The sequence below is a fragment of the Stomoxys calcitrans genome, chromosome 3, assembly GCF_963082655.1.
Source record: "Stomoxys calcitrans chromosome 3, idStoCalc2.1, whole genome shotgun sequence".
NCBI classification, from domain to species: domain Eukaryota; kingdom Metazoa; phylum Arthropoda; class Insecta; order Diptera; family Muscidae; genus Stomoxys; species Stomoxys calcitrans.
This window is the reverse complement of record NC_081554.1, coordinates 51,576,020-51,597,824: the sequence shown is the minus strand read 5'-3', so window position 1 is coordinate 51,597,824 and position 21,805 is coordinate 51,576,020. Positions and strand designations below refer to the sequence as shown.

At 39.9% G+C, this 21,805-nt stretch overlaps 1 protein-coding gene across 1 annotated transcript in view; it reads right to left on the bottom strand.

Moving 5' to 3' along the window:
* Window positions 1-7,892: 7,892 nt before the first annotated feature.
* The window catches only part of LOC106085807 (lipase 3), a 140,172-nt gene continuing 126,259 nt past the window's right edge, over window positions 7,893-21,805 (bottom strand). The window contains exon 6 of the mRNA XM_013250218.2: window positions 7,893-9,419. Coding sequence (XP_013105672.1) covers window positions 8,682-9,419 — 738 coding nt within the window. The 3' untranslated portion in view covers window positions 7,893-8,681. The remainder of the gene's footprint in view (window positions 9,420-21,805) is intronic.

The window sequence follows — 21,805 nt, the reverse complement described above, 5'->3', positions numbered from 1 at the left end:
AGTAGAGTAGAGTAGAGTAGAGTAGAGTAGAGCAGAGTAGAGTAGAGTAGAGTAGAGTAGAGTAGAGTAGAGTAGAGTAGAGTAGAGTAGAGTAGAGTAGAGTAGAGTAGAGTAGAGTAGAGTAGAGTAGAGTAGAGTAGAGTAGAGTAGAGTAGAGTAGAGTAGAGTAGAGTAGAGTAGAGTAGAGTAGAGTAGAGTAGAGTAGAGTAGAGTAGAGTAGAGTAGAGTAGAGTAGAGTAGAGTAGAGTAGAGTAGAGTAGAGTAGAGTAGAGTAGAGTAGAGTAGAGTAGAGTAGAGTAGAGTAGAGTAGAGTAGAGTAGAGTAGAGTAGAGTAGAGTAGAGTAGAGTAGAGTAGAGTAGAGTAGAGTAGAGTAGAGTAGAGTAGAGTAGAGTAGAGTAGTGTAGAGTAGAGTAGAGTAGAGTAGAGTAGTGTAGAGTAGAGTGTAGTAGAGTAGAGTAGAGTGACCCAATGGCAAACAGATCTAAACAGAAAATCTGTGTGCCATTGGATCACTATGCAAAGTGAACAGATTCAAGACATTATTGTTCTCCAAACCTTTCTTGATTGTTTTCTGTCCTGAACAAACTTCTTGGGTCCATATTATAATCATCAGCCTATGTTTTTCTTGAAATAACATGCAGTATAGTCTGATCTATATTGAAGTAATGTTTTTTCTGGTCTCGCTATTTGAACCTTTCCTCTAAGAATATTCCATTGAAACCCATTTTTCTAAATTAAATCCTAGTTCTCTTTGCAACATTCTAATACCTTGTGATACATAAAATTAGAGTCCTTTACATAGCATCCTATAATTTGATGACAAATATTTGTAAAAACTTTTGCAATGAAATTAGTTTGTAAAACTTTCTTTTGCAAATTTCCTAAGAAATTGGAATTGCAGGTACTCGTATTTGCCTTGCACATTAATTGAAAGAAGTTAACAGCAATTAAGTTTTTGACTTTCCTAAAAAAATTAAAATGCTTTCAACAAAATTAAGACAATTAAAAATGGCAATTGCATAAAAACGGTAAATAGTTACTTTGAAATGACACTCAAAGCGCAAGTATATCAAATGAAAGCATCATTGAAGTAGTGTAGGGATAATAAAATGCAAGGAGTTCTACTGCTGCTACTTCAATTGCTGTATGTGCAACATATTTAATTGAAAACAGAGTCAATGCTGCCAGCATGCAATTGTTCTCAATAAATTTATCACTGTCAGTTTGAATTTTGTTACACTTGGGCTGATGTGTTTAGTTGTTGTAGATAGTTGCACTGAAAAAAACAGAGTTTCGATTGATTACAGTGGTTGATGTCGTATAAACATTGTATGAAAATAAGACATTGCTATGATAAGTGGTAATATAGAAACCAAAGACTGAACCTGAGATTGAACCTAATTGACATTTCGAAGGCCGTTAGGTTTTGAACCTCAATAGTCAACCGACACCCAATAGTCTAATCGCTTATGATTTCTTTTCCAAATGTCGGTAAGAAATCTGTCATAGCAATAAATTAGACACTTCTTTTTTCGTCTTTCTGAGCTATGTATGGATGTATGAGCTAGTTATGGATGTATCCGAACAGATCAGCTGCTGCTGTTGTAGAATAGAGTAGAGTAGAGTAGAGTAGAATAGAGTAGAGTAGAATAGAGTAGAGTAGAGTAAAGCAGAGTAGAGTAGATTAGAGTATGGTAGAGTAGAGAGAAGAGTAGAGTAGAGTAGCGTAGAGTGGCGTAGAGTAGAGTAGGGTAGAGTACAGTAGAGTGCAGAAGAGTACAGTAGAGTAAAGTAGAGTAGGGTACAGTAGAGTAAAAAAAAAATAAACGCGCTAAGTTCGCATATACCCTCCATGGTGGATCACATTTGTCAAGTTTTTTGCTCGAGATCTTTTTATAGGCAATTAAGGATAACTATTTCCATGTTATTGGAGCTTTTTCAGGTTAACCATGTATGCGGCAGATCATAGAATATGTCGTTCGAAAAAACTTTTAGCTAAATTGTAAAAGAATTGCGCCTTTAAGAGGCTCAAAAAGTCTAATCAGGAGATCCATTTTTATGGGAGCTATATCAAACTTTGAACCGATTTGGACCATAGTCGTCATAGTTGTTGCCAAAATAAAAGACTTTATGCCAAGTCGAATTGTAAATGCGCACTCCGGAGTCACAAGAAAACAAGATCCGAGTTCGGTTTATATGGCGACCTACATCATGTTTAGAACCGGTTAGAGCACATTTGTTGGAAGTCACAACAAAATCTCATGCAAAATTGAGCCAAATCGGATAAAAATTGCATCGTCTAGGAGCTTAAGAAGTCAAGATCCAAGTTCAATTTATATGGCAGCTATATCAAAACATGGACCGGACCAGCACGCTAACTTGCAATACAGTTAGTCTTGGAGCATGAAGTTTTGCATAAGTACTTCTTGTTAGTGTAGGTTGGTTGGGATTGTAAATGCGCCAAATCGGTCCCCAATTACTTGGACTCTATTTTTAATATGGAAAGCGTATTTTACTCTTGAATACCTTTCATTTAAGTCCCATATTGTCCAAATCGGTCCACTTTTATTTTTGGCTGGTGCTTTTGGGATACGGGGGAGGGTCCGCCCCCAATGCGATATCAAAAAATTATATAGCCTATTGCTCCTTCCGGTCCACTCCCCACAATCTGTGAAAATTTCAAAGAAATCGGTTTAAATTTACAAACCCACAAACAAACAAACACAAATTCATTTTTATATATATATAGATAGATAGATTAGTAGTATTAGTTTATTAGTAAAGATCCATATCATTGTTATTTACTGGTATGTTCCAAATTTTAATCTTTTGCTTGCTCACTGATAGTTGGTATGCTGACTGAGAATTCATAAATTAAAAACAAAAGTTTCTTTATATTTTTCCCGTGTGCCGTTTTTCTCTCTTCCAATTTTAGTTCCATTTGAGTAAAAACTTCGCTTCAATTTGCCACACTCTGCACGTTAATTTTTGTTTACTTTATCGTCATTAAATGTCACTTCAGAAAGTCTCTCACTGCACTTTTGCTTCATACAACATCACAAAGTTTCCCCAAGGCAATAGTTTGTGGCCAATTTAGTGCTTCATGCATGCACGTGTGTTTGTGTGTTTATTTTTGCTTCAGCTTCAGTTTCACTTTTAATGTATTTGTAAACTTCAAAATGAATTAATTAACGTAATTAGCTATTTACTACTTTACGGTTTATTTTGATGTTAACTTTTATTTTGATACTGTGCAAATAAATGAAAAATCGTTCAGATTGTCTATGGTATTACAGAGTTGAATCTTGGGTGAAAATTATTGCATATCGTGAGGCGGCAGTTTAGTTGAGTAAAACCTATAATATAATTAAGGTGACCATATGTAAATTTCATATACATCTCGCTGAGAGATCTGCGACAGTCGAGGGCGGTTTTTGAATTCAGAAGATTTAATGGCTGCCTGGTTGTCTGAGAAGATATTTATGCCCATCGTTGTTTTGACTTTACATCCATTCCACCACTATTTTAATTGCAAAGATCTCCGCTTGATACCCACTATAGTGGTCGGGTAACCTTCTCTATATGACCCGGCTTTGTTCTTCAGAATACACCCCAGGTGGGTCGGTCTATTTACTTTTTATTCCCAGGGATATAGTAGTTCCAATCGATTCAAAAAGAGGCACATCGGACATTGTTTTAACGTTAACACTGTGTTCGTAGCCGCCACATGACTGAAGAGAAAGCTCCCCCAGAAAAACCCCCAGCAGTGGTCGCAACAATTTTTCCAGCTATAATGTCAAGAGACATTAGGTGTAGCATTAAATTCAGTCCATCAAATGGTGTCGTCGTCAGTGCGGCTGTGATGCACAAACAAGCCATCCTTGGGAGTCGGCTGAGTATTGAAGAGTTGGAATTCTGAAGCTCTGTCCACCAGACCACAACACCATACAGCATTATACGCCTGACACCAGCAGTTAATATCCATTACATGACATGCGGTTCAACACTTTAAGGACGAACGGGACACATACATATATATTTTGTGTTTTTGCTCTAAATCACATCCCAATGTGACACGTTCGCTTCCTAACTCGATTCGTTCGCGTTACGAAGCGAACGAGTCGCGAAAGGAAGCAAACGAGATGCGTTAGGAAGCGAACGTGTCACGTTGGGAAGTAAAGGGATCGCGTTAGGAAGCGAACGGATCGAGTTAGGAAGCGAACGGATCGCGTTACGAAGCGAACGAGTCGCGTTAGGTAGCGAACGAATCGCGTTGGGAAGCGAACGAGTTGCGTAGGGAAGCGAACGAGTCGTGTAAGGAAGCGAACGGATCGCATTAGGAAGCGAACAAGTCGAGTTGGGAATCGAACGGATCGCGTTGGTAAGGAAGCGAACGAGTCGCTCTAGGAAGCGAACGAGTCGCTCTAGGAAGCGAACGAGTCGCTCTAGGAAGCGAACGAGTCGCTCTAGGAAGCGAACGGATCGCGTTAGGAATCGAACGGCTCGCGTTGGGAGCGAACGGATCGCGTTAGGAAGCAAACGAATCGCGTTAGCTGATGAGATCTAAAGGGCTTCGGAGTGAACGACAGCGAACCATGCCGCACGTCCTATGGTTTCGTCTGCTGGAGCGACCCATGACCATCCTCAAAAAGGTGTATCATTAAGAACAGACTGTCAAATGAACCAAATGAGAAATATATTCCACTTGTCTTATCAAAAAAAAAAAGACCTCCAATAACGACAATCAATGTGACCATCTGTGCTAAGATATAAATGCACATTCCCACATCAATTTGTATACCCTTCTTACCAGTGTGTATGAATGTCCACCACCTGCGCTGATAACTACGGCCAGCGTGTGTTCATATCAACAAACACTAATACGGATGGTTGTGCGGTCAGCCGAGTCAAACGAGACCAGCGTATGTTTGCATGAACAAATATATTTTTGCATAACTGTGCCTGCCATATGAGTATTAACGTAAATAACTGCGGACGGACACTGAGGCACAGTGGATAGAGAGATGAAACTTTCACAGTGACCACGGTTGTCGTAATATGCAAAATGTGAAGTCAATGAGCTTAATATTCGGGGAGGGCCAAAGACCAAAAAGTTGTATTATGTATAAGTCGATTACGAATCCTTACACCGATTGTGACTTAATCGTTATTTTAGTGAATGCCATACCTTTTATACGTACCACCGAAGGATGGGGGTACATTAATTTTCTCATTCCGTTTGCAACACATCGAAATATACATTTGCGATCTATAAAGTATATATATTCTTGATCAGCGTAAAAATTTAAGACGATCTAGCCATGTCCGTCCGTCTGTCTGTTGAAATCACGATTCAGTATTTAAAAATAGAGATATTGAGCTGAAACTTTGCACAGATTCTTTTTTTTATCCATAAGCAGGTTAATTTCGAAGAAGGGCTATATCGGACTATATCTTGATATAGCCCCCATATAGACCGATCAACCGATTTAGGGTCTTATGTCCATAAAAGCCACATTTATTATCGGATTTTGCTGAAATTTGGGACAGTGAGTTGTGTTAGGCCCTTCGACATCCTTCTTCAATTTGACCTAGATCGGTCCAGATTTGGATATAGCTGTCATATAGACCAATCCACCAATTTAGGGTCTTAAGCCCATAAAAGCCACATTTATTATCCGATTTTGCTGAAATTTGGGACAGCCAGTTGTGTTGGGCCCTTCGATATCCTCCTTCAATTTGGCTCAGATCGGTGCAGATTTAGATATAGCTGCCATATAGACCGATCTCTCGATATAAGGTTTTGGGTCCATAAAAGGCGCCTTCATTGTCCGATTTCGTCGAAATTTGGAACAATGAGTTGTGTTAGGCATTCCAACATTATTTTTCAATTTGGCTCAGATCGGTTCAGATTTGGATAAAGCTGCCATATAGATCGATCAGCCGATTTAGGGTCATATTAGGCCCATAAAAGCCACATTTATTATCCGATTTTGCTGAAATTTGGGACAGTGAGTTATGTTGGGCCCTTAGATATCCTTCTTCAATTTGGCTCAGATCGGTGCAGATTTAGATATAGCTGCCATATAGACCGATCTCTCGATATAAGGTTTTGGGTCCATAAAAGGCGCCTTCATTGTCCGATTTCGTCGAAGTTTGGAACAGTGAGTTGTGTTGGGCATTCCAACATTATTTTTCAATTTGGCTTAGATCGGTTCAGATTTGGATATATCTGCCATATAGACCGATCAGCCGATTTAGGGTCTTAGGCCCATAAAAGCCACATTTATTATCCGATTTTGCTAAAATTTTTGACAGTGAGTTGTCACTCGGAATCCTTCTTCAATTTGGCCCGGATTGGTCTAGATCTGAATATAGCTGCCATATAGACCGATCTCTGGATTGATGGTCTTGGGCTCATTAAATTCGCATTTATTATACGATTTCACAGAAACTTGGGACAATGAGTTGTGTAAGGACTTTAGATATCCTTCTTTAATTGGGCCCAGATCGGTCCAGTTTTGGATATAGCTGCCATATAGACCTATCAGCCGATTTAGGGTCGTAGGCCCATAAAAGCCGCATGTATTATCCGATTTTGCTGAAATTTGGGACATTAAGTTGTGGGACAGTAAGTTGCCGATTTCGCCGAAATTTGGGACATTGATTTGTGTTAGGGTCTTCGACAACATTCTGAATTTTGGCCCAGATCGGTTCCGATTTGAAAATAGCTGCCATATAGACCGATCTCTGGATTTAAGGTCTTGGGCCCATAAAAGGCGCATTTATTGACCGAATTCGCCGAAATTCGGGACAGTGACTTATATTAGGCTTTTCGACATCCGTGTCGTATATGGTTCAGATAGGTCTATATTTGGATATGGCTACCAAAACGATCAATATTTTTTTCTGCAGAATTGAACAATTACTTGTACTTACAGACCACACAATATCCATGTCGCATTGTGTCCATATCGGACCATATTTCGATAAACCTGCTGTGGGGGCATAAATTATGAATTTTTCACTGGATTCTGACGAAAGGTGGTTTATATACATATACCCGAGGTGGTGCGTATCCAAAGTTCGGCCCGGCCGAACGTAACGCCTTTTTATGTGTTTTGCTTCTCTTCCTAATCCACTAAGTCGTCAACTCGATGACATGTATATTTTTCCACTTTGTATGTTTGAGCAGTTCTTCGGAGTATTCCATTTAATATCGCCTGCAGAACTCTTGTTGAATTAACTTCAAAAGTAGTCGGCTACGGTTCATCAGAAAATCATTGCTTTCGGCTATCTCTGTTTCAGTAGGGGGGAAGTAAAGAACAGCCAGGTAAGAAATGTCTCAGAGTAAGAGCCCTATGATTATATTGTATTACTTGAGAGGGGAGTCATACATAGGTCTAGAGTTGAGATAGGCTTCGGTAGTCTTGAGAACATTTTATGCAGCTTCTACCGCCAGGCAATAACGTGGATGGCACTCTAGAGATAAGAAAACTTTTGTAAAATTTCCTCGTTCTTTATTCTAAAGGAGTCTTCCCCGGGTTTTTAGATCGGCTGAGTTGCACATATTTTGTGTGAGCCATTTTCTCATCCTTGCAAATCATTCAACCACTCACCTGTGTTTCCTTATGACACTGATTATCCTGCAAGTTAATATTGTCAGGAAGGGCTGATCCGCTGGTCACTGGCATTGGTGGCGGTAATGAGGTCTTACTGGTCAGTCAAACCAGCCGCTTATATTGGGTAGCGCTTAGGTGCCCTGAGAACTATACCTCTCCAAGTCCTCCCAGCCCATCAAAATGATGGCTGTAATCGACTGATTCTATGACATTCGGAAGCCAGGACAGTTGGCTTTAATGTAGTTTATAATGAACATTTTCTATGAAAATTTCTGTAAGAAAAATTTTTTGGTAAAAACAAAATTTCCCGTTAAATTTCCTATTTTGGCATTGCCATATGAAAATTGGGGCTTCGTTTTTCATCATTTTATTGCAAAAGGATTTGTGTGTGTAAATTTACAAAATATGGAAAATGGAAGTTTCTTTTACAACTATTTACTAACTAACACAAAGCTTCAAAGGTTCGTTTTGCAAAACAAACTTTCTATGGTTTTAAAAACTTATACTTATACAAATTACTAAAAAAAAATATATATCGAAAACTTAAAATAGTTTTTTGTTTGTACATATAAAAATACATTCAATGTTTTTTTGTTTCTTTTGTTTTTAATATAAATTAATGAAAATGTTAGAGTTGGGGTAGAAAAGCATGAAGCGCATAAATAGGGTAGAGAGTCTAAGGGAGGATAACCGAATGTACTATTTCAGATTAGGTGCAGGATATCATTCAACCCATATAGAGATGCAGGAATATCATTTGGACGGATGTGCGAATAGCATCGTTCCTTATAGACGAGTACAGTGTCAGCCAATGAAAAAAACGGATACAGAAGACGGATAGCAGAGCACAGAGTTGTCATCACAGTCAATACGTTATTTTTATAAAACAAAAACAAATCAAAATCATGTCAACAAAATGTATAGCAAAAACATTCAAACCAAGTCATTTGGAAGGAAAATCAAAATCGACATTGATGATTTCCTTCCTGGGTTCCATTAGACGACCAACGGGCATATTTTGGCTTTGTCAACAATACTTCCGTGAATTTTGGGTAATTTCACGTGTTTGGCTTAACTTTAGCTGCAGCAGTTGCGGCCAAATTATTCACACTCTGATGGAAGGCTGTCGTTTCGGTGGGAGCATGAATTATTACAGGTGGTTTGTCAGCAACAGCAGCAGAGCCACCCACAGCGGCTGATTGACCAGGCGGTAGCTGCAGCGTTGGCGTTTGGGTATATTGAGTGTTAAAAGAGTCTAGACGCTGGGGTTGATGTTGTTGCTGTTTGTGTTGTTGTGGTTGTGGCTGCTGCTGGTGTTGTTGCTGCTGCTGGTGATATTGTTGTTGTTGTTGTTGCTGCTGTAATTGCTGTTGTAAATGGGCAGCGGCCACATTTTGCGCATGTTTCATTTTAAAATTCTCCACTCGTCTTATATTCCGCACCAGACGATTATAGACGAGTGTCTTCACATCAATGGCCCATAGGAAATCCAAATGATTGAATTTTTCCATTGGCACCAAATATTTGTCAATAACATGTGGCAGCTCACGTGCCAGACGATCAACGCCCGTCGTCGATACCAGCATATCATTCATGGAATAGTAGAGGGCCACGGGCACTTTGACCCTGGACAAATCATAGTCGGGTGGTGTCATACGATTATATTCCAACTGATTGCGTAAATATCCGCGATCGAATTTGCTAAAATGCCCCGACTTCATTAGTTGACCAAAATGTTCCAGCTGTTTGATCGATGCACCCGAGGGTGTGTGACTCAACATGACGGGTAACATGGTCTGAAAGAAACAAAAGTACAAATCACATAGAAATTAGTTAGAAATGAACGAAATGATAGTGGCTATGATTTTCATGAAATACACTCAAAAAAATTTGTAAGCAAAAACAATAAAATTATAAAACAAAAAAAATGTTAGCCGAAAATGGGACAGCAGCAGTTTATTGCTAAAACAGCAAACATTTTCTGTTTTTTTTTTTTTCAGATGATTAAAATTTTAAACTAGTCTACAAATTTAAGAAAATACTTAAAAAGTTGGTATATAGCATCGGATTTTTTTTCGTACTAGAGATATGTACAGTGTAGGTCATTGGGGATTGCAAGTGGGCCACATGGGTTCGGATTTGGATATAGCCCTCATTTAAACCTATCTCCCAATTTGACTTATTGAGCCCCTAGAAGCCTCAATTTTCATCCGATTTGGCTAAAATTTGAAACAAAGACATGAGTTGTAATTTCCAACGTCCATGTCAAGTGTGATCGGAATCGGATATAGCCCCCATATAAACCGATCTCCGGATTTCACTTCTTGAGCCTTGGTAGCCTGAATTTTCACCTGACTCGGCAGAAATTTGGCCCAAACACCTATCTTATGACTTAGAACATCATTGGCAAGTATTATCCAAATTGGTCAATATGGTGATACGGGCCCACTAAGTACCGATATCCCGATATATTGGGTTGCCCAAAAAGTAATTGCGGATTTTTTAAAAGAAAGTAAATGCATTTTTAATAAAACTTAGAATGAACTTTAATCAAATATACTTTTTTTACACTTTTTTTCTAAAGCAAGCTAAAAGTAACAGCTGATAACTGACAGAAGAAAGAATGCAATTACAGAGTCACAAGCTGTGAAAAAATTTGTCAACGCCGACTATATGAAAAATCCGTAATTACTTTTTGGGCAACCCAATAACTTCTAGAGACCAAAATGATTCAAATACAAACTCAGTTAATGACGGTACATTTTTAGCCTAATCAATGATGGTGGTTATCCAGGATTCGGCCCGGCCGAACTTAGCAAGCATTAACTTGTTTCTATTACTGTTACTGTCGTCATATCAAACGTTAGCCATGGTCGTAGCAGTATTAAGCGTGCCTAACTTTGTTTTTTATAAACCCTTTAGCAGCTTCAGCTACGGTAAAATGACATTTCTTGTTATAAAACCTAAAACTCGTTAGTGGCAAACGTGTTTCGTTAGCCGCAAATGATTATTTATTTCACTACTTGAAAGAAAGGGTGAGTATTTCACCAGCAATGGGAAAAATACTCAAACTATTGCACATTACTTGTTGTGTTTTATTTACCAGTCTAATGGATTTGCTAACTTATAAATAAATAAAACGCTCTTCCCGCTAAATGCTTTATACTTTAACGTTGACAGCACTGACACCACATCTGACGTTATTGAAAATCAAGAAAACAAACAAAATAAATCATTTAAATTTAAAATAAATGTTTCTTGGAGTCCATAAATGTGATTGTAGTAAAATCCTAAGCAATTTTGCCACTTCAGAACGTTTAATCAGTGAATAAAAATGTGTTGCGTTCTTCTTCTTTTAGTTTTGTCATTCAAATTGAATGATGACACCATATCTCTCAACAAGCGGCGATTAGACGCTAAACGGGGATAGCATTTGTCTCCATGCAAACTAAGCAAGAAAATCCGCTTAATGGGAGTGCGTACACAAGAAAATAATCCCAAGTAAGCCCATGGGCTTGCACATAACTGCAATTGTGTGCTCGTCACATCTGTTTTGACTGAGCAAAGAAGTATGGTAAACTCGAAAAGGGACAGTTTTGGAAATTTCGCTTTAGGAACAAAATTGCTGGTTGTTGTAGCGATGTATTGTGTTTTGTCTTTCGTCTGCTTGATTTTGTTGATTATCCAGATTTAGGAACTCTGCGACCAAGATGGGGTGCGTTCAGAGGGATCTGGGTATGAGAAGAACGGGTCGGGCTAGACAATTAAACAGTGTCGTGTCGTGTGCCGTGTGATCCCTGGTCACAATCGGGACGTACATCCTGCACGTTGGCATCAATCCTTGCTCTGTAGTAATTGAGGCGACTGCATCTGACGGATCGTAATTGAGCCAGTACCACTCTGGCATGCGGGGGGAGGTCAGTGTCTTCAGGTCCAATCGGAGGGGATCGTTCTTCAAGGACCACAGAGGAATAAGGTATTTCCAATGACAAAAATCATCGGAGCAGACAAGTACCGGAGGAGGTTAATGTCTTCAGGTCCAATGGGAGGGGGTCGTTCTTCAAGGACCACGGAGGAATATGGTATTTCCAATGACAAAAATCATCGGAGCAACAGACAAGTGCCTGTCAGGTACAAGACAACACAACAATATTTAGGCGATAAGGAAATATTCATCCCAAAGCAGGTATTTAAATGTGCGAAAACAATAACTTCCATAAGTAACTAGCTGACCCGGGCCCGCTCCGTTGCGCCTTCTTTTACTATATATGGAACAAAAGTCTCCTTGGAATATTTATTTTGGACAATTAAAGATCTTTTAGTGCAATACCATGCTTGACTGACTAACAGTTTCATAATATAAGTGCCTTTATCTGAATCCCACATGAACTTTATTGGTCTACGAATTTAAGTTTGGATGTAAGGTGTACTGCATTCTTAAAATACTTCATTTCAGCCCGGTATTCTCATGATGTTTGATTTAGTAGTGTTTTCGAGGGAGAGGTGGTCCCCCAGATACTTGGCCCTGAAAAAATATCAGCATCGTGCTCTTCTCTCAAAGACCTTATATTTAAACCCCATATTGCCATTGGCTTAAGAGGAGTTTACAGGATAAGGCGTCCCCCAAACACTTGGTCCCAAAATAGCTTATCAAATTCGTTTTGTAATCTCAAATACCTTTCATTTGAGCCACATATTGGCATGGTCGAAAAATGTTTACCCTTTAGGGAGTGTTTTGGGAAAGGGGTGATGCCCTAAATACATGGTCCTATATTTGGATATCAAATTCGTATTTTAGTCCCAAATATCTTTATTTGAGCCCCATATTGCCATGGACACTAAAAAATTGCTGTTTGTGGGGTATTTTGAAAAAGGGGTAGACCCTCAGAAAATTGATCCCGAAAATGGGTATCGATTCTTGCTCTACCCCCCAATACCATTCATTTAAGCTCCACTTTGATATGGTCGGTAAATATGCCCGATTTAGAGGTGTTTTGGGGATTGGGGTGGTCCCCCTAACACTAAGCCCGGAAAATATTGGGTTGCCTAAAAAATAATTGCAGATTTTTCATATAGTCGGCGTTGACAAATTTTTTCACAGCTTGTGACTCTGTAATTGCATTCTTTCTTCTGTCAGTTATCAGCTGTTACTTTTAGCTTGCTTTAGAAAAAAAGTGTAAAAAAGTATATTTGATTAAAGTTTATTCTAAGTTTTATTAAAAATGCATTTATTTTCTTTTAAAAAATCCGCAATTACTTTTTGGGCAACCCAATATATCAGCAACGAGCTCTATTCTCATATATCTATATATCATTTACTTGAACCCCATATTGCCATTGGCCTCAAAATTGGATATCAAATTCGTTTTCTAATCTCATTAAAACTCCTCATTGCAAAAGTCAGCAAATATGTCCGGTTTGGGGTATTGGCCCTAAAAACTATGAATATTTAGTTCCACTCTCTTTAAGACCCAAATTATCTTGGTGAGCAAATATGTCCTATTTGACGGTTTTTATGGTGGTGGGACGTCCGCTAGACAGTTGGCCCCTAATGTTGATATCAGATACGTGGTCTACTCCCACATAACTTTAATTTGAGCCCCATATTTCCATAGTCGGCAAACATGGCTGGTTTGGAGGGTGTTTTGGGGGATAGGCGGCCACTCAGTGAGTTGGTCTTGAAAATATATATCGGATTCGTGTTCCACTTTAAAAACCCTCTTATTTTAGCCTCATATTGCAATAGTCAGAAAATACTTACTATTTGGGTGGTGCGGTGGGGGTGGGGTGGCCCCATAGACACTTTTCCCGAATATTGATATCAAATGCGTGCTTTACTCCCAAAGACCTATCATTTGAGCCCCATATTGCTATGGTCGTAAATTTGTCCCCTTTGGGGGATGTTTTTGGTGAGAGAGGGTGGGGTGGCCCCATAGACACTTTTCCCGAATATTGATATCAAATTCGTGCTTTACTCCCAAAGACCTTTCATTTGAGCCCCATATTGCTATAGTCGTAAATTTGTCCCCTTTGGGGGATGTTTTTGGTGAGAGGCGGCCCCCCAAATACTTGGTCCCACATTTGAATATAAGATTCGAATTCTACACTCAAATACCTTTTGTTTAAGCCCCATATTCCCATCATCAGTAAATAGTCCTGTTTGGGGAAGGGGTGGACCCCCAGAAACGTGATCCCACATTTGGATATCAGATTAGTATTCTACTTGCAAATACCTTTCATTTGAGTCCCATATTGCCATGGTTGGTAAATATGTGCGATTTAGGGGTGTTTTGGGAGTTGGGGTGGTCATCCAAACACTTGGTCCGACAATTGGATATCAGATACGTTTTCTTATCCTAAATACCTTTCATTTGAGTCCCATATTGTCGTGATTGGTCTAAATATATGTTTGGTAGGTTTTAGGGTGAGGCAGCCCCCCTAGGTACCCCATCCGAAATTTGGATACCAAATTTGTATTTTTAGGGTACTATATTAGAGCACACAAAATATCACTTAAACCGCACAAGCCATCTCCGAAATCTAGCGTTTCTGAAAATTAGGGTGAGGGGGAGGGACCGCTCCCCCTTCAGTTATCAAAAAATGTAGTACCCTATTTTCACCACGTCATTATGCATCATCTGGAAAATTTCAAGAAAATCGGTTCAGCCGTTTCTGAGTCTATAAGGAACACACAAACATACAAACAAACACAAATTGATTTTTATATTGTATATAAGATTTTTACACTTATTTATGGCTTAAAGAATACAACAGGCCATAATGCAAAACTATAAATAAAAGTTATTGTCAGAGTAAAAAAAAATTTTATTTGTCACAAATGCAAGAATTTATTGCAAAGCAGATAAAAAAGGCATTAAGTTCGGACGGGTCGAACTTTGGATACCCACCACCTCGGATTTATATCAAAATATAGGCCAATGTCCTCCGCAATCAGGAAGGATGTGCAAGGGTCCAATACAACTCATTGTATCAAATTCATCGCTTAAAATTCAGCTTTTATGTGCACATAACAGCTATATCTAAATATAGACCGATCTGAACCATAGGCCAAAGAGCCCAACACATCCCACTGTGTCAAATTTCAGCCAAATCGGATAATAAATGTGGCTTTAATGGGCATAACAACAAAAATCGGCAAATCGGTCTATATCAAGACATAGTCCGATATAGCCCATCTTCGATATTAACATGCCTATGGACAAAACCAGCAAGGAAAAGGAAAAGTCGGGCGGTGCTGACTGTATAATACTTTACACCTACCTCACAAATGTCGCTAGCAATAGGAGAGGATAAAAACCGCTGAAAGATTTTCTGATGTTTCTGCCAGAATTCGAACCCAGGCGTTCAGCGTCATAGGCGGACATGCTAACCTCTGCGTTATGGTGGCCTCCACAAATAGGAGTATCAGTGAAAAGTTTTATGAAGATATCTTTATTTGTTCTTTATTTCGGCAGACGGACGGACCTATGCACAGTGGGAGAAAATAAAAACGTGCTAAGTTCGGGCGGACCGAATTTTGGGAGCCCACCATCATGGATTCTGCTAAAAATGTATACAAAATAATTTTAGTTGAAGGGCATAATTTTATTCTACATACCAAACTTTGTCAAACCAGCAAAATTAAAGCTTATAGGAACCGAACAAAGATAATCGAGAGATCGGGAGCTATACTAGGTTATAGACCGATTTGCACCGCACTTAGCATAGTTGCTGGAAGTCATAATGGAACACCACATGGAAGTCATAATAGAACACTATGTGCAAAATTTCAGCCAAATCGGACGAAAATTGCGGTTTGTAAGGGTTCAAGAAGTAAAATCGGGAGATCAGTTTATATGGGAGCTACATTAGGCTATTGACCGATTTGAACCGTACTTAGCAAAATTATTAGAAGTCATTAAAGCACACTATATGTACAATTTCAGACAAATCGGACCAAAATTGTGGTTTCCAGGGGCTCAAGAAGACAAATCGGGAGATCGGTTTATATGGGAGCTATATCAGGTTATAGACCGATTTAGACTGTACTTGGTACAGTTATTAGGAGTCATAACAGAACATCACTTGCAAAATTTCAGCCAAATCGAACAAAAATTGCGGCTTCCAGAGGCTCAAGAAGTCAAATCGGGAGACCGGTTTATATGGGAGCTATATCAGGTTCTTGACCGATTTGAACCGTACATGGCACAGTTGTTAGAAGTCATAACAGGACACCACATGCAAAAGTTCGGCCAAAGCGGACTTCCAGGGGCTCAAGAGGTCAAATCGGGAGATCGATTTATATGGGAGCTATATCCAAATCTTAACCCAAAATGACCCATTTGCAATCCCCAACGCCCTACATCAATTAGAAGTGCATATGTGCAAAATTTCAAGCGGCTAGCTTTACGCGTTTGACCGCTATCGTGATTTCGACAGTCGGACGGACATGGCTAGATCGAATCCGAATGTCGAGACACCTTATGGGGTCTCATATCAATATTTCGAGGTGTTACAAACGGAATGACTAGATTAGTATACCCCCATCCTATGGTGGTGAGTATAAAAATTTTGTAAAAAATATGTCATTTGAGAACGGATAGAAATAGCTCCCTAAAATTTGAAATGGTTAAAGCTGAGGTTCTATCTATGTCATGTGTAAAACTTCAACGTCCTATGTGGTCCGGGCGCCTCTTGGCAAATCATGCATAAAAATTAAAATTGAACCACAATTGCCTTCGCAAATTGCAAGACACGAAGCCAATCTGGGCCAAAATTTCAACAAAAAGAAGTAAAAGCGTGCTAAATTGGGCCGAGCCGAATCTTATATACCCTCCACCATGGATCGCATTTGACAAGTTCTATGAATTACTTTTTCAAAAATCTATAAGCTATATGAAGTTATTGACCAAGATAGAACGTACTTGTCATGCCGTACAAGTCTTAGAAAAATGCCACCTCGAAAATTTCTGGCAAATTGAATAATAATTGCGCTCAGAATGTCAAATTGGGAGATCCGTTTATATGGCAGCTATATCAGATTATGAACCGGTTTAGATCGTACTTGGCGCAGTTGTTGGAAGTCATATGCAAAATGACAGACAAATTGGATAAGAATTGCGCCGTCTAGGACTCAAGAAGTCAAATGGACTGACATCGATCACACTTAACACAGTTGTAAGAAGTCACAGCAAGATAATATGTGCAAAATTTCAGCCAAATTGCGCCCTCTAAATACTCAAGAAGCCTAATCGGGAGATCGGTTTATATGACGGCTACATCAGGTTGTAGACAAATCATACTTGTCACAGTTGTTGGAAGTCATACCATAACGACAAATGCGAAGTTTCAACCAAATTGGATATCATCAGCGCCCTCTAGAGGCTAATGAAGTCTTATCAGGAGATCGGTTTATATGACGGCTACATCAGGTTATAGACAGATTGAAATCATACTTGGCACAGTTGTTGGAAGTTATACCATAACGACAAATGGGAAGTTTCAGCCAAATTGGATATCATCAGCGCCCTCTAGAGGCTCATGAAGGCTTATCGGCAGCCATATCAGAATATAGACTGATTTAAACCATACTTGACACAGTTGTTGGAAGTCATACTAAAACGATATGTGCAAAATTTCAGCCAAATCGAAAAAGAATCTCGCCCTCTAGAAGCTCAAGAAATCAAGACCCATGATCGGTTTATATGGCAGCTACATCAGGTTATGGACCGATTTGAACCATACTTCGCACAGTTGTTGAAAAATTCAAATCGGATAAGAATTGCGCCCTTTAGAGGTTGAAGAAATCAAGACCCATGATCGGTTTATATGGCAGCTATATCAGGTTTTCATCCGATTTGAACCATACTTGGCACAGTTGTTGGATATCATAACAAAACACGTCGTGCTAAATTTCATTCAAATCGGATAAGAATTGCGCCCTCTAGAGGCTCAAGAAGTCAAGACCCAAGATCGGTTTATATGGCAGCTTTATCAGGTTATTAAATCAATTGGAACCATACTTGGCACAGTTGTTGGATATCATAACGAAACACGTCGTGCTAAATTTCATTCAAATCGGATAAGAATTGCGCCCTCTAGTGGCTCAAGAAGACAATATCCGAGATCGGTTTATATGGCAGCTATATCAAAACATGGACCGATTTGACCCATTTACAATCCCAACCGACCTACACTAAGAAGAAGTATTTGTGGAAAATTTCAAGCGACTTAAAACGTCAAGGCGATCAAAAATATATACACCTTATGGGGTCTTAGACGAATATCTCAAGGAGTTACAAACGGAATAAAGAAATTAGTAAGCCCCCATCCTATGGTGGAGGGTATAGAAATTTAAACTCGTATATTCCCCAAACCAGTGGAGATATTGTATACCTCAAGCGGATTTTTTTGTAGAGATTTTTGAACACTATCCACCAAAAATTTTTTTTTAAATCGAACCACAAATGAATATTTGGCAAACCGAACAACTTTTTTAATTGCCGAGGTAACCAATTTTAGGGGCCTACCAAGAGGCGCTCGGACCACCTAAGACCTTGACATTTTGCACATAATCCCGATAAAACCTTTCAGCTTTTCAAGTAGTTATCTCTATCCTTTTTTCAAATTGCATAATTTTTACTAGTTTTTTTACGATTTCCTCCCATGTGCGATGCGATGCCCGGACGCACATGGCTAGATTGACTAAGAATTTCTACACGATCAAATATATATGTACTTCATGGGGTCACAGATCGATATTTCGAGACCCGAGAAGGACAAATCAACACCTATCATCTCTTTGTTGACTACAAAGCCGCCTTCGATACTCCTTTACGTTCCAAGGTATCTCCTGCAAAATTAATAAGACTCTACAGGGTGACACTTGCTGATTCGCGCTCCTCAGTAAGAATAGGAAAGAATCTCTCCCAACCATTTAATACCCATCGAGGTTTCAGACAAGGTGACAGCCTATCGTGTGATCTCTTTAATATCCTGCTGGAGAAGATTATACGAGATGCAGATGTGAATAGATATGGCACACCAATCACAAGAGAGCACATGCTACTCGCCTATGCCGACGACATCAATATCATAGGTCGGTCACCGGAAGTAGTAACTGCAGCCTTTGAAAGAATCAAAAGAGAGTCAGTGAAAATGGGTCTGGCAGTTAATGGAGATAAGACGCAATGGATGGTTTCAACTCCCAAAAAGCCTTGCACAACCGAGCAGATAAAGAAAATGGAGAAAGTTGGGAACCACAACTTTGAGATAGTCAGCTACTTTATCTACCTCGGCACCGCCGTAACCGAAACGAATGACACCAGTTTTGAGATTAAGCGAAGAATAATACTGGCAAACAGATGCTACTTTGGACTAAATAAGCAGTTTGGAAACAAGGTCACCTCTCGACAGACGAAGATTACACTATACAGGACACTGATACTACCCGTGTTGTTATATGGTTCTAAAGCATGGGTACTTGTGAAAGCAGATGAGGCAGTGCTTGGAGTATTTGAGAGAAAGATTCTTCGCAAAATATATATGGACAAGTTTGCGTTAATGGAGAATATAAGCGACGTATGAACCACGAGCTGTATGACGACGATAGCATAGTTACACGCATCAAAATACAACGGCTGCGTTGGCTCGGTCATGTTGTCAGAATGGATGAAGAAGCTCCAGCAAAGAAGTATTTTGAAGACAAAGACGGGAAGACCAAAAGCCCGATGAAAAGATCAAGTGTTGGAAGACACCTCGAAACTTGGTGTCAGAGATTTTAGAATGAGCGCAGAAGATCAAGGCGCTTGGAACGCTATTCTACGTTCGGCTAGTGGAACAATTATTCTGCCATAGCCAATTAAAGTAAAATAAAGATCGATATTTCGAGGAGGTTGCAAATGGAGGCCATCGTGGCGTAGAGGTTAGCATGTCCGCCTATGACGCTGAACGCCTGGCTTCAAATCCCTGCGTGAACATCAGAAAAATTTTCAGCGGTGTTTATCTTCTTACAAATGCTGGCTGCGTTCGTAAGGTACCTTGCCATGGTAAAATTTCTCAACCAAGTGGTGTTGCTATGCGGCGTGCCTTTCGAACTCGGCCAAGAAAAGGAAGCCCCCTATAGTTGAGCTTAAACTTTAATCGGACTGCACCTATAAGAAAAGTATCCCCTATTGCTCCACATGTGGAGGTGGCAATCCTCTTCAAGCTCCAGTAGGTGAGCAATAACTCCATGTGCGAGAGCCGGTGTCGCCCGGCCCCCACTGAGACTCTCCCCAAAGCAGGTACTACGTATGGAGCATTCCACTAACCGCAACCTGTGGACATGCCCGGTAGCTTGCAGTTAAGCTTAAGTGACAGCAATGAACACCACACAGATTGGACCTCAATGCTGCAGTCTGTGTGGCGCTCACAGCCATACCTGTTCCTTGGTAGAATGTTCATGGAAAATTTAGTGAGTGGTAGCTAGCTTGGAGGCCACCGTAGCGCAGAGGTTAGCATGTCCGCCTATGACACTGAACGCCTGGGTTCGAATCCTGGCGAGACTATCAGAAAAAATTTTCTGCGGTGGTTTTCCCCTCCTAATGCTGGCAACATTTGTAAAGTACTATGCCATGTAAAACTTCTCTCCATAGAGGTGTCCCACAGCGCCACGCCGTTCGAACTGGGCTATAAAAAGGAGGCCCCTTATCATTGAGCTTAAACTTGGATCGGACTTCACTCATTGATATGTGAGAAGTTTGCCCCTGTTCCTTAGTGGGCAAAATTTGCATTTAGCTAGCATTCTGTGTTTCTCGCCTTTATCACTGCTACGATATCGTCTGCGTGACCTATTAGGTAGGTATCATCAGGCATGATTATTTTCAAAATCATGTCGTTGGTTGCTGGTTGTTGGTCGCCCATTGCTGGGTCGCCCATTGCTGGTTGTTGGTCGCTCCTGAGTTGACTTGCATCCTTTCTGCGCCTTTGATCGTGTTTTCGATTAGTATCCAATCTTCCAGGAAGTTCTTAATTATACTGATGAGAAACCTCGTCGCTAATAGAACCTCATGAAATCAAGATCCGAGATCGGTTTTGTATGGCTGCTATATTAAAACATGGACCGATATGGCATTTTTACAATCCCAAACGACCTTCACTTATAAGAAGTATTTTTGCAAAATTTCAAGCGCTTAGCTTTATGACTTTGAAATTTAGTCTGCTTTCGATATACAGACGGACGGGCAGACGGACGGACAGATGGACTGGACGGTTCCACCAATTTTGATTCTATACGGAACATTCAAACAAACAAATAATGTAAACATTCTCCACTTATTAGTTTCCACAACATTCATGGCTAAACTCTAATGAAAATTCCATTGAAACCACAAATAGACTTGGTGCCCTTGAAATATATTCCGAGCGAATGCTGTCTCCCATCGATGCCATTACCAGGCCAGAAATAAATGTCGAGATTGTCATCATTGCAGGCAAATAATTAACTGCCAAAGTTTATGTAAGAGACACCGGCCACCAACACTTTGAAATGTTGGCACCACCCAAAGTGGACGGAAAAGGCAGGCTTCCCTAATGCCAGCCAAAATTTAAGCTCTATACGAGTTGACAGTGAATAGGTTCAAGCACATACGAATAGGCTGCTTGTTCCTGCATTCTTGCCAATATTTGGGCAATTATGCCAAAGTTTACAGGGAGGCAGTCTATTGTGGTGGCAAACTCTTATATCTGTGCGTCCACCACAACAACATCTCGCTAACAACATGACCCTTACGGTGTTGAGTGTCAAAATATTATGCGACCCTTTCGCCGTTTGTAATTGCCGCCACCATTGCCATATGGTAGAGGGGAGCCTTTTATGCATTTTGCTTTCTGAGGCCTACAGAGCGCGGTGGGGTCAAGCCACAGTTGCGCCACAGAACTGACAGAGAGTCATTGGGGCGGTATCAGGGCCCCACCACGTAATGTGTCACTGTGCTAGATGTTGGTGTCGTTGCCATTGTTGCCTCATTAATAATTTTTAATGTTTCTTGACAATGTAAACATAAATTAATTGACGTTGTTTTGGACACATGTAAAAGTACAATGGGCAACAATGATCACAAACCAACATACAAAGGCATACATAATTTATTGCATAATTGACATATAAATGGGATCTTGTAACTCGAAAATACGTTTGTGG